The sequence below is a fragment of the Molossus molossus genome, unplaced genomic scaffold, assembly GCF_014108415.1.
Source record: "Molossus molossus isolate mMolMol1 unplaced genomic scaffold, mMolMol1.p scaffold_m16_p_8, whole genome shotgun sequence".
Classification (NCBI taxonomy): Eukaryota; Metazoa; Chordata; class Mammalia; order Chiroptera; family Molossidae; genus Molossus; species Molossus molossus.
In genome coordinates this window covers 24,145,822-24,164,992 of record NW_023425402.1, presented here as the reverse complement: position 1 = coordinate 24,164,992, position 19,171 = coordinate 24,145,822, and the positions used below count along the sequence as shown (strand labels likewise).

General features: G+C 39.3%; 1 protein-coding gene across 1 annotated transcript in view; it reads right to left on the bottom strand.

The window, feature by feature from the left end:
• Positions 1–19,171, bottom strand: part of LRRC1 (leucine rich repeat containing 1) — a 127,518-nt gene that overhangs the window by 24,853 nt on the left and 83,494 nt on the right. Inside the window, exons 4-8 of the mRNA XM_036248945.1 lie at positions 17,080–17,169; positions 3,493–3,549; positions 3,148–3,211; positions 2,682–2,756; positions 412–556 (exon numbers count right to left, since the gene is read on the bottom strand). Coding sequence (XP_036104838.1) covers positions 412–556; positions 2,682–2,756; positions 3,148–3,211; positions 3,493–3,549; positions 17,080–17,169 — 431 coding nt within the window. The remainder of the gene's footprint in view (positions 1–411; positions 557–2,681; positions 2,757–3,147; positions 3,212–3,492; positions 3,550–17,079; positions 17,170–19,171) is intronic.

The window sequence follows — 19,171 nt, the reverse complement described above, 5'->3', positions numbered from 1 at the left end:
GCCCTTCCCGGGTTATGCAATAAGGTCAAAGTTACTTTGTCCTAAACTATTTAGAATGCTCAAGTAGAAATGTCTTAGTGATTGCTCATATGCCTGAAACACAGTCCATTATTTGGGTTAATCCCTACTGAAATCATTGAGACAAGGTGTGGATAAAGTAGATATGAGTCGACAATTATAAGTAATAATACCTATAACTGCTACTAAACCAGGGTGAAGGACCTACTTGAATACTGATAAACTTAAATTGTATTATTTTTGCATTCCTTCTTTAAAAATAAACAAGCAGCAAGGAAACTGAAGGAACCACACCCCCAGCTCCCGACTGTGGCGACCAAAGAATCTGAGTGCCCTCCAAACGCCCAAGAAAACAGCCAGCCCCTTTAGTAGTCAGCCCTTTCCAGTACATACCTATGCCATCCGGGATCGTTTCTAGTAAGTTCTGAGAAATGACTAAATCTGTTAATGAAGCCAGGCCACTGATTTCTTCAGGAAGTCTTTCCAGCCTGTTTTCAGAGACATCTAAGCACAGCAAGTTCTTCAGATTTCCTATTTCCTACATCGGTGACACAGAAAAGGAAACTCAGGCTTAAACCTGCCACAGCAGAGGAATCTGTTACAGTGATATTCTGCAATCAAATCCCACAGTAGTCCTAAGGATGTTTCTTCAGAGTAAGTTTCCAGACCCCCTTCCAATGAAAACGGGAAGCTGTATGAATCAGACACACCGCGGGAGGGGTGCCAAGTCGTCCAACTTCAGGCAGGCAAGGAATCATTCCCTTAACAGATGAAGAGATTGGCACGGAGAGAGAACAAATGACTTTAAGGTCACACCATCAGGAGGAAAAAGGAGGCTGGAATCCAGTCCTCCAAGTTTAGAATCAATCACTTAATAACCAGCTTACACTTCAGGGGGACCCTGAGATTTTTCTCTGTTAAGAAACCATCTATTTTTATCTCCAATGACAGGTAGTACTTGTTACAACAAACCCCAATGCAGCTGCTTCAGAAAAACTGAAGCATACAGACCCACTGACACATTTAACATCAAGAGAAAAGAGAAGCATAGTGCTTTTAAGGAAAACAGTCCACCCAGGAATGGGACACGTACCTGAATGAGTCTAACAGTCTATTCAAGAGTCACCTCACCTTCCACTCACAAAAATCCACATTCTCTCTTATAAATGCTTCCACTTTCCCATTCCACTGCTATTCAAATTCCCACTCTCGTTACCCTCTCATCTGGCCTGTTAGCTCTGCCTCATGGCCTCTCTCTACCCAGGTCTGTCCTACAAACTGTGCTTCTGTATTTCCCTCCTGGAAACATCGCTCGCTCTAGTCATGCAAGCAGACCACCCCTCCAGTCAGAAAAAGTCTGGTGGCTCCCTGATGTCTACATAACCACACATTCCTCGATCTGTATTTAATTTGGTCTAATCTATTCTTTCCAGCTTATCTCCTAGCAAATATGCACCCCATGACCCGCCCCTGCATTTCCTGTCTACAAGAAACCAGACTACATTTCTACTCATGTCACACCAGAACCCTGAAGTTCTACTTTTTCATTAATTCCTTGTAACGATGTCACTGTATCCTTTTCTTTCTGTTATTGAAGATGAAAATAATTCTATTTTAAGGCTGTCTGATGTGTTTAGACCTGAATGAACAGAAGTTTATACCAGAGAAGCAGATGGGATGTCTAAAGAACCATTTATAACACAATTACTGGTATTGTCATCTCTTTGTGTTCAGGATGTGGCATTTTGCACAGAATCATCTGTGCACATCTGTACACACATATTCTCTACCCCCTCCTCTCTAACAGCTGATATTTTATCATTTTCCTGACAACTTCCTGGCATTTCCCCCCGTCTTTTGACTCCTAAAGTAACTAGAATTCTCTAAATCAGGATTTCTCCTATTTTCCTAGGGAAATCTGAGTATTAAACCCGCACCCACACCAGTTGCTAAGCTGTCCTTTCCTTTGCCCAAATGCAGCCAAGACCTCGGAAATGGACTCAGATGAGCTCCTAGTCCCAGCAGTCGTAGCGAAGTCGTGGGAACTCCAGTGCTATCACTACAACAGTTGAACGTGTACTTTGGTACTTCCTCCTCGTGTCGGGACTCCCCGCCTGGCCTGCACAGCCAGCACACCGGCTCTCGCTGCCGAGCAGAGACAACCTCAGCATTACTTTCAAATGCAAGCACCTGGAGCATCCTGCAAGCCATCCTGACTTTAAAGATTGGCTGTACTATACACCAGAGAATGAAATTCGGTTAATAGTTGGAGGGAAAAAATATAAGAGGAAACTGTCCATTTATGAAATAAAAACTTTTAGTATTACTTTTACATCAATTACAGGGCAAAATGTGATCAAAAGTATGGCCAAAAGGCACGTCACGAAGAGTAGCAGAACTGCACGCTCTCAGAAGCGGGGTCCCAGTAATTTACAAATTTGCTGGGCTGGAAGTAAGCCGTATGGGTAGCAAGGATTAAGACTTCCTAAACTAAAGGATATAGTTACCATCTTTAGAAATAGTGGGTTGAGGTTTTTTCAACCAAACTTTTTGGTTTTCAAGATCCCTTTTATAGAAAATCTCAAGTCGAAGCAGGGAAGACAGGAGAGGGGTGGTGGCTACTGCTTTATGTGCGGGGGAGAAAATGTGAACTTGCCCCTTACCTGAGGTAATTCTGACAGCTGATTTCCGTCCAACCAGAGATCCTTTAGATGTAAGAGAGCTCCGATTGATTCTGGCTAAAACAAAAACAGTAATGTTATGGTAACAAAAAGCCAACTTTTAGTCTTTCGTAAAGAAAGAGAGAAACCTATGTCAATGGTTAATTATTGGGTACCACAGAGGAGGTCTGTTGGGATTTCTCCGAGGTCAAGCCCCTTCCTAAAAGCAGCCCCAACACTCTTCAAGAATGCCAGTCATTTCCACGTATGCCCATCATATCCAGTCCTGACCCCCCACACCTCCAAACCACAATCTTAACCCATGTGAACTGTAGCACGTTCTGTAAAGTTGCCAAGCTATATATATATGGAAATACTGGTTTATAAGCATCCCTGCAGATCTCCCTCAAAATCTGTGTTCATAAGTAAGAAGAAATTAAATTCAAATCACTCTACAATACAGACTTACCAAATTATATATTTCATTGTTTCCTAAATCGAGTTCTTCTAGTCTCCGTAGCTGGGTAAGAGAGCTATTTAAAAAAAAGAAAGAGGAAAAAAAGAACTCTTAGAGAATACTTAGAAATGCCCAGCAATGTGGTATTCCTCACTAAAAACTAGTTTCCAAAAATAAGATTCATTTGGATTTTGTTAATACTGCACAGGAAAGGCCATTAAGAGAAGGCTGACATCTCTCAAACTTTCCAGTAAGACACAGAATCTCTTTTTGACAAAATACTTGATACTTTTTTTTTTTAATGCTTGAAGAAATTCATTTGGTACAAAATCCCCTCTTATTTTCCCAGAGACTCACTCAGGAAGATACGTGAGAAGATTCTCTCTCAGTTCCAGTGAAGCCAGGTTATAAAGACTGGAAAAGAACAAAGAAAAAAAGTATAAGGAAAATTCCTGAGATTCTTCCTACTCCTCCTCCCCATACAAACACTCCATAAGTAGCAACTCTTAATGAAACCTGTACATCACTTCCCAGGGGAAAACTATCACCACCACCCCTATTAAAAACACCCCTCCCCCCCAATTTACCTCTCAAATTTTAATTTTAAAAGAAAAACAGTAGTACCATCTCTATAAGGCACCCTCATTCAAATACCCTGTTCCTTTGATATGTGCAAATAGCTCACTAGTAATCACTGAAAGATAACCAGGACCAGGATAGAAGCAGAATGTGCTCCTAGACTTCAGAATGTCAAAAATGTGCCGTTACCATAAAAACAGTAATCTCAGGGAGCTGGAGCTCCTCTTCCAAACATCAGCAAGAGACCAACTCTGTTTGAAAGTAGTGGGCATCTCAGTCCAGAGCCCGAGTGCTCTACTTAAGATCATGAACTCACAGAGCAAGAGGCAGGAGCTCTGTGGGAATAACCGGGATTTGAACGCATCAGGGAAAATGTAATCACACACTTCACATGCACTGGAACACAAGCCTGACTCAGTAAAAGCAGCTATAACAATGTTGCTTGTATTTCTATTAAACCCCAGAATGGTACTCTTTTCAGCAGATTCTCTTGCCTTTTGGGTACAATTCATGCCTATTAGGAGCACTGTGAAAGGAGACAGGTGTTCTCGCCAAACACTGATTATCAGGGTGACAATTCTGCATCACCAGAAACCTCACCATGCAAGTAATGGTACAACAAATTGATTCAGAAGACAACTGAGTTTGTCTATTACTACAACAGGCACTAAGCTCTATACTGATCAAAAGCTCAAATTTTTGCTAATATCACCATAGTAACATCCAGATTTGGAGAATTTTTATGTGTGAGCACACAGAACACAGGAGTCAGACTTTATCCCAACATCTAATCTGCTTTAATCCTCTATTCTCCTTCCAACATACAAGCCACAATCATGGGTACTAACAAAGCTGGTTTCATAACGCTGGAAAATGTGAACTTGATATGCATGAGCAGTATATTTACATCCTTAAAGCTCATTTGCTTGAAAAGGTATTTTAACTATACCATGACATGCACAATTTCTGTGTCTCCTCCAATTTAAGAAAACTGAGTAATAGTTTTCACAATTAATGCAAGTCAAACAAATAACTCTTTAGAATGTACTATTTTTGAAAAATAAAAATCCCTGCTAATAAGTAATCATGAATTTAATAACATTCCCAGATAAAATGTAACCAGGTGGGATGGCCGAGCTACGTGTTTACACATAAGAAATAACAATGGGAGGGAGGGAGGGAGAGATGAGGCCCCTACCCAGTATCTACTACTAAAAGCAATCAGTAGATAAGGGTGGTAAGATTTTAAAAGTCACTGTAAAAGTAAAGATTTCAAAACAAAAGCCTTTGTTTTCAGTTTTAAATTTTCATGTAACCCCCTACCCAATTTTATTTGGAAAGGTGGTAATTATCTGGCCATTTTCACATTTATATGTTAGAAATCAGTGACAGAACTGTCATTGTATCCTTTCATTCATTACCTGCACACCTATTCTGACACACTGAAGATATCCACGAACACAAGGAGGAGAATGTCCTTCTTCCCTTCAAAAACTTGACTCACTGGGCATCATACAAAGCACGTTAAAGCGCAGTTTTACAGACCTTGGGTGCCAAGTGTGCCGAGTGTTGTACCGAGGTCTGCGACCTTTGCTGAGGCCACCTGCCTGAAACACAGGGACGGGGCTGGGAGGCACCTGCCCACTGCCTATAGCAGGAGGTGCTGAGCAGGGCTCCTTACTGGCATCATCTCTTAATTAATAACAATCAGCACCAGGATGACACAATTAGGAATGTGAGGCTTTGTATGATGCCCATTAGAAAGTGGCAAAGTTACAATTCATCAGGTTGCAAGCCCACACTGCAGGCCTCCTGCTCACCGCCTCCAAGCAACTGGGCACTCCCTTCTCCAGAATCATTTCAATTTTAAAAACACCTCTCAGTTTGGGGTGAATATATATTACCTTCTTAGCCACAGCAAGGACACTGGAATTTTTGTTGGTTTAAGTCATTTAGAAAATATAATGCGCATTTCTAAATTATCTTTAAATTGTGTCTTGACGGTAAAAGGTATAGGCCACAGTTACTAAGCAAATAATGCTTGAGCAAAAATGCTGCAGAAACGCCAACGGTCTTGTGGACATACGCAACTGAACAATAACGTCCCGCTAGGTTAAATGCATAGTTCCCACTCCTACCACATTAACATCCAAATATAACGTCCTTGTAAGTAAAAAGGGTCTGAGTACAAAACCCCTTAGTTCTATTGGTTTTGGATAGTAGGGAAAAGTGAATGTCCAGGTGTTACAACAACAAGTATCATTTTTTGTAATCTTTCAAACTTCAAACATTAACTTAAAACAAAGAATATAAAATAATAGCCTTTCTCAGGTAATGCTTCCCCAGAATTTTAAACTATTTAAAACCAAGACCGCGGACACTGTCATCAGACTCTATGGACAGAGCGTGCAGCGTCCAAGAGGTGGAGGCCAGAGGCTCGGGCTCCAGTCCTGGCCTGTCCCTCACTGACCAGCTGAATTTGCCCAGCAAAGATGCTTCACCACTGAATCCCAATTTCCCCTAAAATAAACATGACCGTATCTACTACGGCAAGTAGGGCGTAATACATTTTCCTTCCAAGTGTATAGTGCCAGCCCTGTGCCTGTTCCTTGAGACAACCCCTGCTCCCGAGCACAGTCTGGTACCGTATAAGTGCGTGTACTCTGGGTCTTGCTAAAAGATGCTGTTAATCACAAGAGCCATCCCCAGTACAGAAAACTCCTCCAACAACAGGCCCTGCAGAGGGTGAGCTGTGGCACAGGCCAGCTTTTAACTAACCACACACTGTCCACACTGATGACCAGTGGGAGGGATAAGGTGTAGAAAGTAAAGAAACAGCTTTGACTGGACTCCCACCTCCCATAGGAGCCCGAACCTCGGGTACAATCTGGTCTAGTAATTCTCAGTTCAGAGCATCACTATCTGATTCTAGAATGAAAACAGGGGTTTGGTGCTCATCAGGCCTTGCTTAGGTTAGTTCCAGACCAAGTGCAGATCCCACCAGCCCACCCCAGACCGTGGTTCTCCGGATGTAAATTAGGATCTGCCTGAATGAAGATTTAGACCAGAGACATGAATTTAAAACGAATGAATAAATGACCTCCCTTCCTAGTCTTTCAGAATATAGCGTCTTCAGTTGAGACTTCAGGACATTGCTCTACCCTCCAAAGCAACCTATTCAAATCTTTGCATCTCTTATAGCACCTAAAAAAGAACACAGTGCTGAGAAGTGTTGAGGGAAATGAACCCAATTCTTTCTGCTCAGAGGTCAGGCCAAGAGAGACAAGGCAACCAAACTCTGCATGTGTTTATCAGCCTCTTCAGCTACGACATGACATCACAGGGACAAAAGGAAAGTACTGGGTATTTCTAACACTGTTACAAATGTGACAAAAATTAGATACTTGACACGTAAAATAATTACCAGTCTTTAATATTCCTACTAATAGTATGTCAGCAGTTTACTATATGACACATGTTGTTGTAAGTGCTTTACAAGAATTAACTTTATAGTTGAGAAAACTAAGGCACAGACAGGGAGCTTGAATGAAGTTTCACACAACGGATAACAAAACCAGGACTCACTAAGGAATCTGCATTTTTCATCGCTATCTTCTGCGGTCTCTTTCTTGAGTTGTTAAGTCAATTTTCTGAATAGGTACTATATTAATATATATGTAAAACAAAGTATTCAGTAATAAGTTTTCCTCCCATCTTTGTCCCCCAATCTATCAAGTTTCCCACCACCGAGACCCTCCTCACAGGACATCACCTTTTCTATTAGTTACTTCTGCATTCACCCAAGAGTTTTCTTTTATGCACAACAAGCAGGTATAAATATACCTTTGCACACGGAAAGTAGCACCCTCTACATATCAACACTTTGCTTTCCTCACTGAACAGTCTCATTTCTCCCCTGTGCATACCATACAACTGAATTAATACTTCACTGTCTATATATACCTTAATTTTTTTTAAACACTCCCTTATTAACAGCTATTTTATCTTTCAATTTTAATTTCTGGCAAATTAAATTTCTATGCAGCATTGTTGGAATGACTTCATCCTCCTCCCACAAAAAGACATGGTTTTCTCTTCTCACCGTCACTCCCACCTTCTCTACCCTGAAACAGGGTGAAAACAAAGCCTAACGAGCTCCTGCAGGAGAGGAGAGAGCTGAAGGCTTTCTCCTCGGCACACTAGTGCTTCATGTTTCACACAGTTCATGACAGCAGAACAAAAGCAATACTCTTCCAAGTCAGAATGTAGGCCAACTGTATTTTTAGGATTCTATTTCAGGGGATGGGTGAGTGGTTTCTTTAAAGAATTTACATCTGTTCTCCACTATATTTTTTAAAAACCCTCTTAATCCACTTGGATTTTTATTTTCCATTTTGGTGGCCAAAATCATTGAGTAAAGAATAAAATAAATTAAGGTAGCCCAAGCAAGCAAGCACACTATAAAGCCATTAAAATATCAACTCTCTAATATTTATGGCAATGCTATTTGGAGAAAACAATATTGATGGAGACAGGAAGTTGCTTACACATTAATAGTATTTCTGCTTTTTAAATACAAAATTAGTATTTAAGAACTCTCTGGTTACATACTTCCTTATGGTGGCTTTGCTCTAGAGATTTTTTGAGAATTTTTTATTTTTGTTTTTGAAACAACACATACTTCATAGAAACTCCCAAGCCTCACAAAACAGCATTAAATATGATGATAATTTTCAAGAAGAAAACATATTCCTCGTAGGCAGCATGCACTAATACACTATAGGTAAGCAGCCTAGCAGGAGGCCTTATCAACAAGGCCACGTGGCTCACTGAGTTCAAGGCCACTGAAATTAGGGTCACCATCCCCAAGGGTAGCACTCACAAAATCAGACCCAAACGCTCTACTTCAATCTGCCAGAGTACCCAGGGCTATCGACTGGCTCTACTTCTATTAACAGACTGTCATACTTACATGTTTATTTATAATCACCATTTAGTGACTAACAATTATGTTTTGCCAGTCCATTACATGTATTTCTTCTCCTTTAAAAATGTTATTTGTTTAGGGAAAAAAAATTTTCAAATAAACAGAGTAGAGATGTTTCAATATATTTAGGCTAACTTACTTTTTTTTTTAAGGTATTCTTTTCCTTTATGGCCAGGAATATAGAACGTCATGGAGACAGAAACACCAGGTACAGAGAAAGCAGCACGCTTCCAGGCTAAAGCAGAGGCTTCCCAGATCCTCGAAATTCTCTCTGAGCTCCCAGTGGGGTCTCTGTGTCCCCCAAACTTCACTGCCACTCCATATTACCTGAACATTTTGGAGGCTCTGGGACGTGTACCTGCCTGGTCGCCAGGCACAAGTTACTGAGACAAAATGACCTCAGCACATTACTCCTAAGGCTGCATTACAGAGTATTTCCGGTAAAAAGAAAGTAGGTCAGTTTCTCAGGTACAGTATCATCCTTCAGCAGCACCAGGCTTCAAGTCTGCCTCAGGTCCATCCTTTTCTTTTATTCATTGCGCTATATTTAACACAGTATAAAATTCACCTTTTTAATGTGCACAATTCCATGGTTTTTAGTATATTCACAAGATTGTGCAAACATCACCACTACCTAATTCCAGAATATGTTCATCAGCCCAAAAGAAACTTCATGCCCATCAGAATTTATTCTTGATACTCCTCCTCCCGCCCTCCTCAACCACTGGCAACCACTGGCAACCACTAACCTAATTTCTGTCTCTATGGATTTGCCTACACTGACATTTCATATAAATGGAATCATACAATACATGGCCTTTTCTGCTTGCCTTCTATTTTTTAATCCTCACCTGAGGACATGCTTTTATTGATTTGAGAGAAAGAGAAGGTGGGGAGAGAGAAATATCCATATGAGAAACATCGATCAGTTGCCTCCCACACTTGACCCAACTGGGATTGCACCTTCAACCTAGGTATGTGCCTTGACTGGAAATGGAACCCACAACCTTCTTGGAGTACAAGATGATGCTTCAACCAACCTGAGCCACCTGGCCATGGCCTGCCTTGCTTCTTTTACATAATATGTCTTCAAGGCCCATCAATGTTGTAGCATGCATCAGTAGCTCATTATTTTTTATGGCTGAATAACGTTCCATTATATGGGTATACCATACCACATTTTGTTTATCAGTTCATCGACTAATTAAAATGAGTTGTTTTCACCTTTTGGGTATTATTAACAATGCTACCATGAACATCTGTGCACAAGTTTCTGTGTAGACATGTTTTTGATTCTCTTGGGTATATATGTATATAACTAGGAGTGGAATTGCTGGGTCATATGGTAGCTAGGTTAAACTTTTTGAGGATGACCTGCTTTTACATTCCCACCAACAAGGTATGAGGGTTTTGATTTCTCCATATCCTCATCAACATCTGTTATTATTCATCTTTTTTATTACAATCATCTAGCAGGTATAAAATGGCATATCATGGTGGTTTTGACCCTCATCAGTTATAATTTGCAAATATTTTCTCCTACCTGTAGGTTGACGCTTCACTTTCTTGATAGTTTCCTTTGATGCACGAAAGTCTTTAATTTTTATAAAGTCCAATTTATCCATTTTTCTTTTGTTGTGTGGGCTTTTGGTGTTATACCTAAGAAACCAAGACCTAATCCAATGTCAGGAAGATTTACCCCTATATTTTCTTTTCTTTTTCTTTTTTTTAATCCTCACCCAAGGGCATTTTTCCATTTGTGTTGTTGTTGTTGTTGTTGTTCAGAGTGGGAGGGAGAGAGAGGAAAAGAGAGAGACATCGACGTGAAAGGGACACATAGAGTGGCTGCCACCTGCACGACCAACCAGGGCTGGGGACAAACTGCAACTGAGGTACGTGCCCTTAGCGGGAACCAAACCCGGGTCTCTCTGGACCACAGGCCAACTCTCCGACCGCTGAGCCAAACCAGCCAGGGTTACCCCTATATTTTCTTAGGAGAGTTTTAGCTCTTACATTTAGGTCTCTGCTTCACTTAGTTATTTTTTTGTATGCAATGTGAAGTTAGGAGTGAACTTCATTTTTTGCATATGGATGAATATTCAGTTGTCCCAACAGCATTTGTTGAAAAGACTAGTTTTCCTCATTGAACTGTTTTAGCACTCTTGTTAAAATTGTTAATCATAGATGGAAGGTTTATTTCTGGATTTCCAATTCCATTCCATTTATCTGTACGTATGTCCTGTCAGCAGCACACAGTCTTGATCATTGTAGCTTTGTAGTTAAGTTTCGAAATCTGAAAGTATGAGTCCTCCAACTTTGCTATTCTTCTTCAAGATTGCTTTGGCTATTCTGGTTCTCTTATATTTCCCTGTGGATTTTAAGATCAACTCAGGAATTCCTGCAAAACAGTCAGGTAGAATCTTAATGGGATTGAAATGATTCTGTAGATCAGTTTGGAGAGTATTGCTATCTTAACAATATAAAGTCTTCTAATCCATAAACAAAAGAGCATCTTTCCATTTATTTAGGTCTTAACTTCTTTTAACAATGTCTTGTAGTTTGCTATGTATGGGTCATACATTTCTTCTGTTAAAATTATTTCTTAGCTTTTTATTATTTTTGGTGCTTTATAAATGGCATTTTTTTCTTGATTTAATGTCTTGATTGTTCAATGTTAATCATAGAAATATGACAGATTTTGGTATATTAATCTTGTATACTATAATATTGCTGAATTCATTTATTAGCTCTAATAGTTTTTGTGGATTCCTTAGGATTCTCTATATACAAGATCATGTCCATCTGTAGGCTAACTCAGTGTTTAAAAGTAAAAAAATGCAGTGTGTGTTTACTTGAGTAGAAACTGATACAACTGATTTCAAGAAAAATATTTTCCGTCTTAAAATGCTCTTTTGGAAGACAAATTCATTCACTCATTGTATCAACATTTAAAAATTTCTCAAAGCAAAATTATCCTTCCTAGCTGTAAGTGAAATCTTCCAAGTGTTTTTTCAGTGATCGTACAATAAAAAGTCATTGTTCAGTAGGCACTGTTTTCAAGGGCATATCTGAAAAATCCGTTTTATTCAGAAAGTCTTCCTAGAGCCTACCCAAGACTTGAATTCAATTCTCCAAGACCCTATGGAATGTGCTCCCCCCCGCCAACTGCTGTCCTTCCATGCTAAGTGGCATCTTCAGTGATAAATATATAAAGTCATTTACTTAAGTATACCCTAACTTTTTCTAATAGAGATTAGAGATTTAAAGAGGTCTTTAAAAGTGAAAATATGCAAAAAATCCCACAGAAAATTAGGGACATGGAAGGAGGAAGAAACTGATATGCTCACTTGAGGCAACATGCAGCAAAGAAAAAGTTTCCTCCAGGAAGATGTTAAAATTAAATCCCAGCTCCACCACCCACCAGTGACACAAACCTGGGCAGATTTCTGATTCTCCTTTTACAACAAAGCTAACAAAGCTCAGGGTGGCTACTGCTAACCTTATGAGAACAGGGGCTGTGATGAGACAGTGTGTGCCTCACAGAGCACCACCCCCTGGAGATGCCCGCAACACCTCTGCCCCCAGGCCTTACTTCCCTTGGCCACAGAGAAACTGACGCAGCCACTCTCGCTGACCAGTGAAGTTAGCTTTGAGCTTTCTGCAACAAAAGCAGAAAAGGAAGTGTGATAACTGCCAGAACTCTTATTAAGAGGAAGAAGCTTACCCACTCTTCTGATAAGGTACTTTCCCCCTAAAAATACATACTTTTAAAATCTCTCCCTAATATCTCCTTATATTGGGGAAATCAAGCAATATTAATAGACAGTAATTATTCTTCATTAGGAGGTTTCAGAGCAAATAAAAACTGGGTGTTTTTTTTTTTTCATGGTTGCTTCTTGATATCAACTTTTTACACAAACTAAGTGTACAGCATTAACAGAAAAAGTGACTGTGCAGGGACAGGCTAATGTGGTCTTGGTAAAAAGCTCCAGAACTTAACTGGATTACCTGTGACGGCAGGTGAGGAGCTAGCAGGGTGTAGGAGGTAACACTGTGTGCCTTGTCAGGGGTATTTTCCGATACATCAGAGCAACACCAGGTTCCATGCAAACACAGAGTTTAACAATCAAGAACCAGACTGTTTCAGAGTACAAGGTGATCCAGATATACACACTAATTACATACACACAATTAACACTGAACAACTACACTTCTGTGTACAAAGGACTGAAGTGCTTATTATGTGGGAAGTAAAGCGTGAGGTCAGGGAACTGCAAATTTGCCATCTATTTCAACTCTTCAATCATTAGGAAAGGCTTGACGAAAGAGGTAGATTTTTCTATCACTAAGTAAGGAAAAATGTCAGTCAGTTTGGAAAGAGAAGGCAGGTAACGATTTTTAAAGTTCACTTCCACGAAAGGCTCTGAGCCTTCTGCTGGGCTTCAGCAGTGCTCAGTGGGATCCACATCACAGTACAAACCCCACAACTGTGTGCTGCTACAACAAACACGTCCTATTGAACATAAGAAACAGTGGTCTCCAAACTTAACGTGAAGAATATTTATAGCACACTTAATTAAAGCAAATATTATAGATAACACCAATACAAAATAAAAATTTAAAGTTAATAACAGAGCTGTCTTGTCACAAAAAATAAATCAGCAGGGACCACCCACCAAAAGACTGGTTCTCACCCTCTACAATGCCCTGGAGGGACTTCAATGGAATCTGAGGGGCCACATGGCAGAGTTTGAGAACCACTGGTTGGGACATCAATATTCTATTTTAAAATGGTGGTCCCTATATATCTAAGAGTATACCTACATAATCTTTTTATTTTTTTTAAAAATATATTGGTACACAGTACTATGTACCAATATATTATATATATTATAAAATATATTTAAACAAAAAAATTTAAGAAGATAAAAGAAAAATATTTTATTAAAGATACAAAATTCTTTTTGGCACTCAGTGAGAGCAACAGGATTGAAAATACTATATTATGTATTCAATCATTTGTTTTACATTTGTGGACCACACAATAGTTTCTAAATTGTATGTTTTGATACTTGGTTTAATGGCTGTAACAGATAAAAAAGATACTTCACAAGTTACACTGATTCAAAAAAACAGCATCAGCTACACTTATTAAATCATCATGCTATAAAATTGTCTTCTGATTATGGAAAGATCTTTTTTGAAATTCAGCTGATAAATTACCATCTTCCCTGCCATCAATAACTTGTTCATGAATACTAGTGAGAAGGTGTTGCGTTTTTGTATTTTTAACAAAGGGGTTCTAAAAAGTCCAATAAAGGTGAGTTAGTTTCTCATTCAGTTGTTAAATATTTACCTTTACTTTGAAGGACTAAGTAAGGTATTAATGCGCCATCACAGAAAAGGGTCAGCAAATTGGGGACACTTTTCTCAATTTTATTTTTTTAATCTTCACTTGAAGATACTTTTTTCCCATTTATCTTCAGATGGAGGGTGGGACGCGGAGAGAAACATTGATGTGAGAGAGACATATCAATTGGTTGCCTCCCGCATGACCCCAACCAGGGCCAGAGACCAAACCGCAACCAAGGTACGTGCCCTTGACCGGAATCGAACCCAAGATCCTTTGGTCCTTGGGTCAACACTCTAACCACTAAGCCAAACCAGCCAGGGCAGATTGGGGATACTTTATCTTAATAAAAGAAAAATGTGAGATTTTTGCATCAGGTAGCCAGTATGCCTCTGTGTGGTTCAAAAGATGTCCATGATCATTCTTCAGGTCATTACAAAGTATTATAAAGACTCTACTATTTGAAAGACTTTCTTTATCAAAGTAACCATACTGATGGTTACCTGGGTGTAGCCATGTAGTACAGGATGTGAACACAGTGCTTTGCAGTGGAATACAAGCCGAGCAACCAGCGTGAGGTTTCAAGTGTACGGCTCAATAAAACATCCCCTGCACACCGCATCGTGTGCCCGGCAGCCCAAGCAAAGTCTCTTTCCACCCCTGGTTTCCCCCCTTTCCTTCTGGCTATCACCACACTGTTATCTGTGTCTATGTGTTAAATAAATGATTTTTTGCTTAATCCCTTTACTTTATTTCATCCAGCTCTCCAACCACCCTCCCCTCTGACAGCTGTCTTTTTGAAATTTTTGGAATATCAAATACGGGTGCCTTGTTCACAAAACCATACCATTTGTGAGAAGTTTGGTTTGGTTAAATGTTCCAAAGAAACCATTTGGGAATCCTTTGGGAAACTGAAGAATCTTGGCCATGAGGAAAATTAAGTTTAAAATAATGGTTTGCTTAAAATGTGGCATATTTATACATATATCAGATTGTCTCAACAATTCACCATTTGAACTTTCAAATATCTTTTCAGCATGATCAGGGAAACCAGAGGTGCCCATCTTCTCCAAAGAGTCTGTTCTTTGATTGTTTCTTTCCACTGAGCCCAAACAGGCTGTCACTTTAACATGCATAAATCTCAGATTCAACATGCAGAAATCAAGTCTTTTGCTATGGCAACAAAAATTATTAACAACCAGGAACAGAAAACTCTCCATTTCCCATTTCTTTCACAAATTAACCTACTAAGAGTCAGTTGATTTATGTATCTCTCTCTCTCTCTCTCTCTCACACACACACACACACACACGCCAATCCCATGTTCTTACTTCTGGGTAATTATTCACACAGGGTTCAAGCTCAAAGTGGACTGTCATTTTGGAAACAATCAGTATACACAAGGCTATAGCAGTAACACAGGCTGAGTAAATCTAAAATCAAAACAAGAAACAAAAACCCCACTAACCTATTACTTGTGGACAATGCAGATACAGGAGAAATCTGGACACTGACAAAAATAGGTATGGATGTTATCAGAAAAGATGAAATAAAAAATGGGATAAATATATTGTAATTTATTCTAAAATGAGTATTAAATAATATTTTCCACTGAAATAATGCAGTGAGGAGTGGGAGGAGCACCCTGGTTTAAGAAGAACATATTTTCTCTCATGAATCAGGATGGAAGGGCAGGGACAGGCTGAGAAAGAATGGGAGAAAGGTACAAGGGAACTATCTTCCGGGGACTCTGAGGAGCAGGAGGAGGAGGGTACTTAAATGACTAATACAGGGTGGGGCAAAAGTAGGTTTACAATTGTGAGCATGAGAAAAAGTTTATTCTTGTATTATTACTATTAATTATTGTATTAAACAACTGTAAACTTACTTTTGCCTGACCCTGTATATTCATTAGAAACATGTGAAACCCAGCACAGCAACAGTGAAATGTAAGAGCCTGAAGCCACAATATGATACTGTTATTTCCTCTGCAGCTGATGCCATGAACTCAGGGCTGACTTGGGCTTCTTGTCTCCATCCCCTCCCAAGAGCTAAAGGGTATGATTCTTAGCTGATCTGCTGGCATAAGGGTAAAAATCAGTATGCACCTCGGGAGACATAGACTCACTGGCTGACGCTCAGTTAGCCAACTGTCTTCCACCTACACAGGAGGGACAGGATGGGCAAAGTTGCCTGTTAAGAACTCCTGTACAACACCTCTAGAAAAAGAAACTTTATAAAACAGACATCTGTCAGATACACTAATTCTCAAAAAGCAAGTTTCTGTTTTGTCTTAAGATTTAGGCAGGACAGGCAAACGCAGAGGAAATCCTTTATGATGCCAGGTTAGGCCCGCCATGCCACCAGCCTGATTTAACCCCCCGTATGTCCTAGAGGCATGGAAAAGATCTGCTAAGATAATTCAATTATTTCCTCTCTGGAAATGCAGAACAGAACATTTATTCACCAGCATGCATTTTCCTCAGAGGATTTTCTTTCTCGCCATGGCTGTCCTTCCCCCCCCCCCCCCCAAGCCAGCATGGTGGAAGAGTGCCCATTGCTTTCCAGCCTCTCCCAGACACACCAGCCTCAGGCCCCGTCCTCAGGGCGACAGCTGCTGTGCAGGGGACGCTCTCTACGTTCTCAATGGAGCCCTTCTTGGCTCCCTTCCCTGACATGGTTTAAAATTACCGAGAGTGGTAGTTTCTACCAATATTTACTCACCACCTACATGACACATGGCACTTTGCTTAAACACTTTGTAATCCATCAATGCAAAGAGAACTTCCATACAAATTAGGTTTTCACTAGTAGCAAGTAACAACATCCTTTTCAACCATTAAAATTTAGGGGCAACTGGTTGTAAAAACACAGGAGGCTGGCTATGATCTTTCTTGAGGGTGAAAGTGAAGACTGAGTAAATGGCTTTCTGAGTAGAAAAACTAGAATTTAAAAGGGAAGGAGGGTGGAATGGATGATACAGGTGCCCTTTTGCCTCAATATCCACAAACTTCACATAAAAACTTACTTGCCAATATTTTCAGGTAGGCACTGCAACGAGATGTCATTTACAGAAAGACAGGTCAAGTTCTGTAATTCGGGAAAGCTTTCTGGTAATCTAAAACAGACAAAAAAGGTTGTTAACTAAAAACTAAAAGTGCATATATACATAATTATAATAATCTCATCTATATGCTAATTGAAATAACCTAAAAATTACATTATGCATAGCATATTTGCCTTGTCTTTCTATAAATAAGATGCTTTAAGAGAAAAGAAAAAAAAACTACTTGTTGATAGGCGATCCAGAAATAAAGAGGAAAAATAGGCAAGCTTTAGGAATAAAGAGGGGAAAATATTCACTACTGAGTGATGTATAAAAGAAAACGATAGTTGCTGCAGCTAAAAGTTCCTAAGAGTGAAGAAACTATCAATTAGCAGAAAATAAAGAGAAATTCTAGCCCACGCAATTATAATAAAACACATGACAGCTGCTCAATATATTTTTCCCCCGTAGCTTATAATACCCAGAGCTAAGCTATGAATTACTTAGAATTGATCAGCTAACAGCCAACTGCTACTTTCTTAATATTTTTCTTTTAATTTGACTTGAGATGCCAATCACTTGAAATAATTATGTTTCACTATGTTCTACACAAAAGGACATTTTTCATACTTCTCTTCAACTCTACCAAATAGCAAGGTTTCAAAATAAATTATTTATAAACTTACAAAGAAAGTTTACTTTCAATATTTCTATGGTTACCAGTATTTAGGGAGGGGACGGGGGGACTAACTAAAGGCAAAAATATCTCATTGCATCTAAAATGCTGAAGGGTCCTATACATAAAGCTAATGTAGACAACAGGACACAAAACTTATGGGGGTGGATGCAGGGGGAGAATTTCTTGTTTCAGTGATAGTCTCTATATTAGAATCTTAAATTTTTTTCTTCCCTCCAGGTTCGTTTTCTGAAAAACAAATCCTAAGTTACTGTTTAACATTTAATATAGATAATTCCAAACTTCAACACCACACCCAGGCCCTGCAAGATGAAAGCATTAACTGGAATTTTCCTAATCATTGAAATACATACTTAGTAATGGTTTTCACAAAGTTGAAGCCTCTTCCATAGGGTAACAGAGATAAAATTTGTTATTTAAAACTTTTATTTATTTCAATTAAAATGGTGCAACTTGTCTTTTTTGCCTGCGTTTTTACCAGAAAGTATGTATCATGTAAAAATTTTAAAACTGGTTAAAATGATAACTATAAGAAAAATGTATTATTAAATGGATGGTTTGCTTTTTACTGGTTGTCCACATTAACAGCCAAACTGGTATGATGTACTGCGGAAACACAGACTGAGGGTTAGGAGGAAGGATTTCTAGTTTGAGATGCCACTCAGAGGCTTCGTAATCTCAAAGGTCATTCAAATTATTTGAGCCTCACTTTCTTCAGCCACAAAATAAGTAGGCCAAGCTAAATAATTTTAAGGTCCTTTCAACTCACAAATATCACCTTAATTCTTAAAACAGCACACCTGCCAAATTAAAAGGGCTTTACTTTAAGAAACCTGCCAAATATGAGGCCCAGGTAAAACCCAGGTAATCCTCATACAATGTGGGTATGTGGCAGGAGAGAGGGTTTTAAGATAATGATAAAGTCTTAAGTCAGCAGACATTAGAAAAGGAAAGCTAAAGAAGTAGAAAAGGGGATTAAGCATTTGAATGGTTAAAAAAAAAAACTCACGGGCAGCATAATGAATATTTCCCAGCTGCCTAACTCGTCTAACTGCCTTAAGGATAAATAGCTTAGCTGAGTTCAACAAACATTTACTGAATGCTTACTCCATTCCAGAAATTATAGTAGGGCTGGTAAAAATATCAATAAATAATAGAGGAATACAAGTTGGCTTTCTCAGTCTAGTTTGGGAGTCTTGGTCAAGAACAGAACTTAAATGTAAATTTCAAGTATCATGAAATTAGTATACACAGAGGACTATGACGCCCAGAGGAGGAGGGCCCATAAGATTCATTAAACCATGTGATGCTCGAGCTGTACCTTAAAGGAGGGTGAAAGGGTTGGCATCATCAAGAGAGACAGGTATGAAATGAATG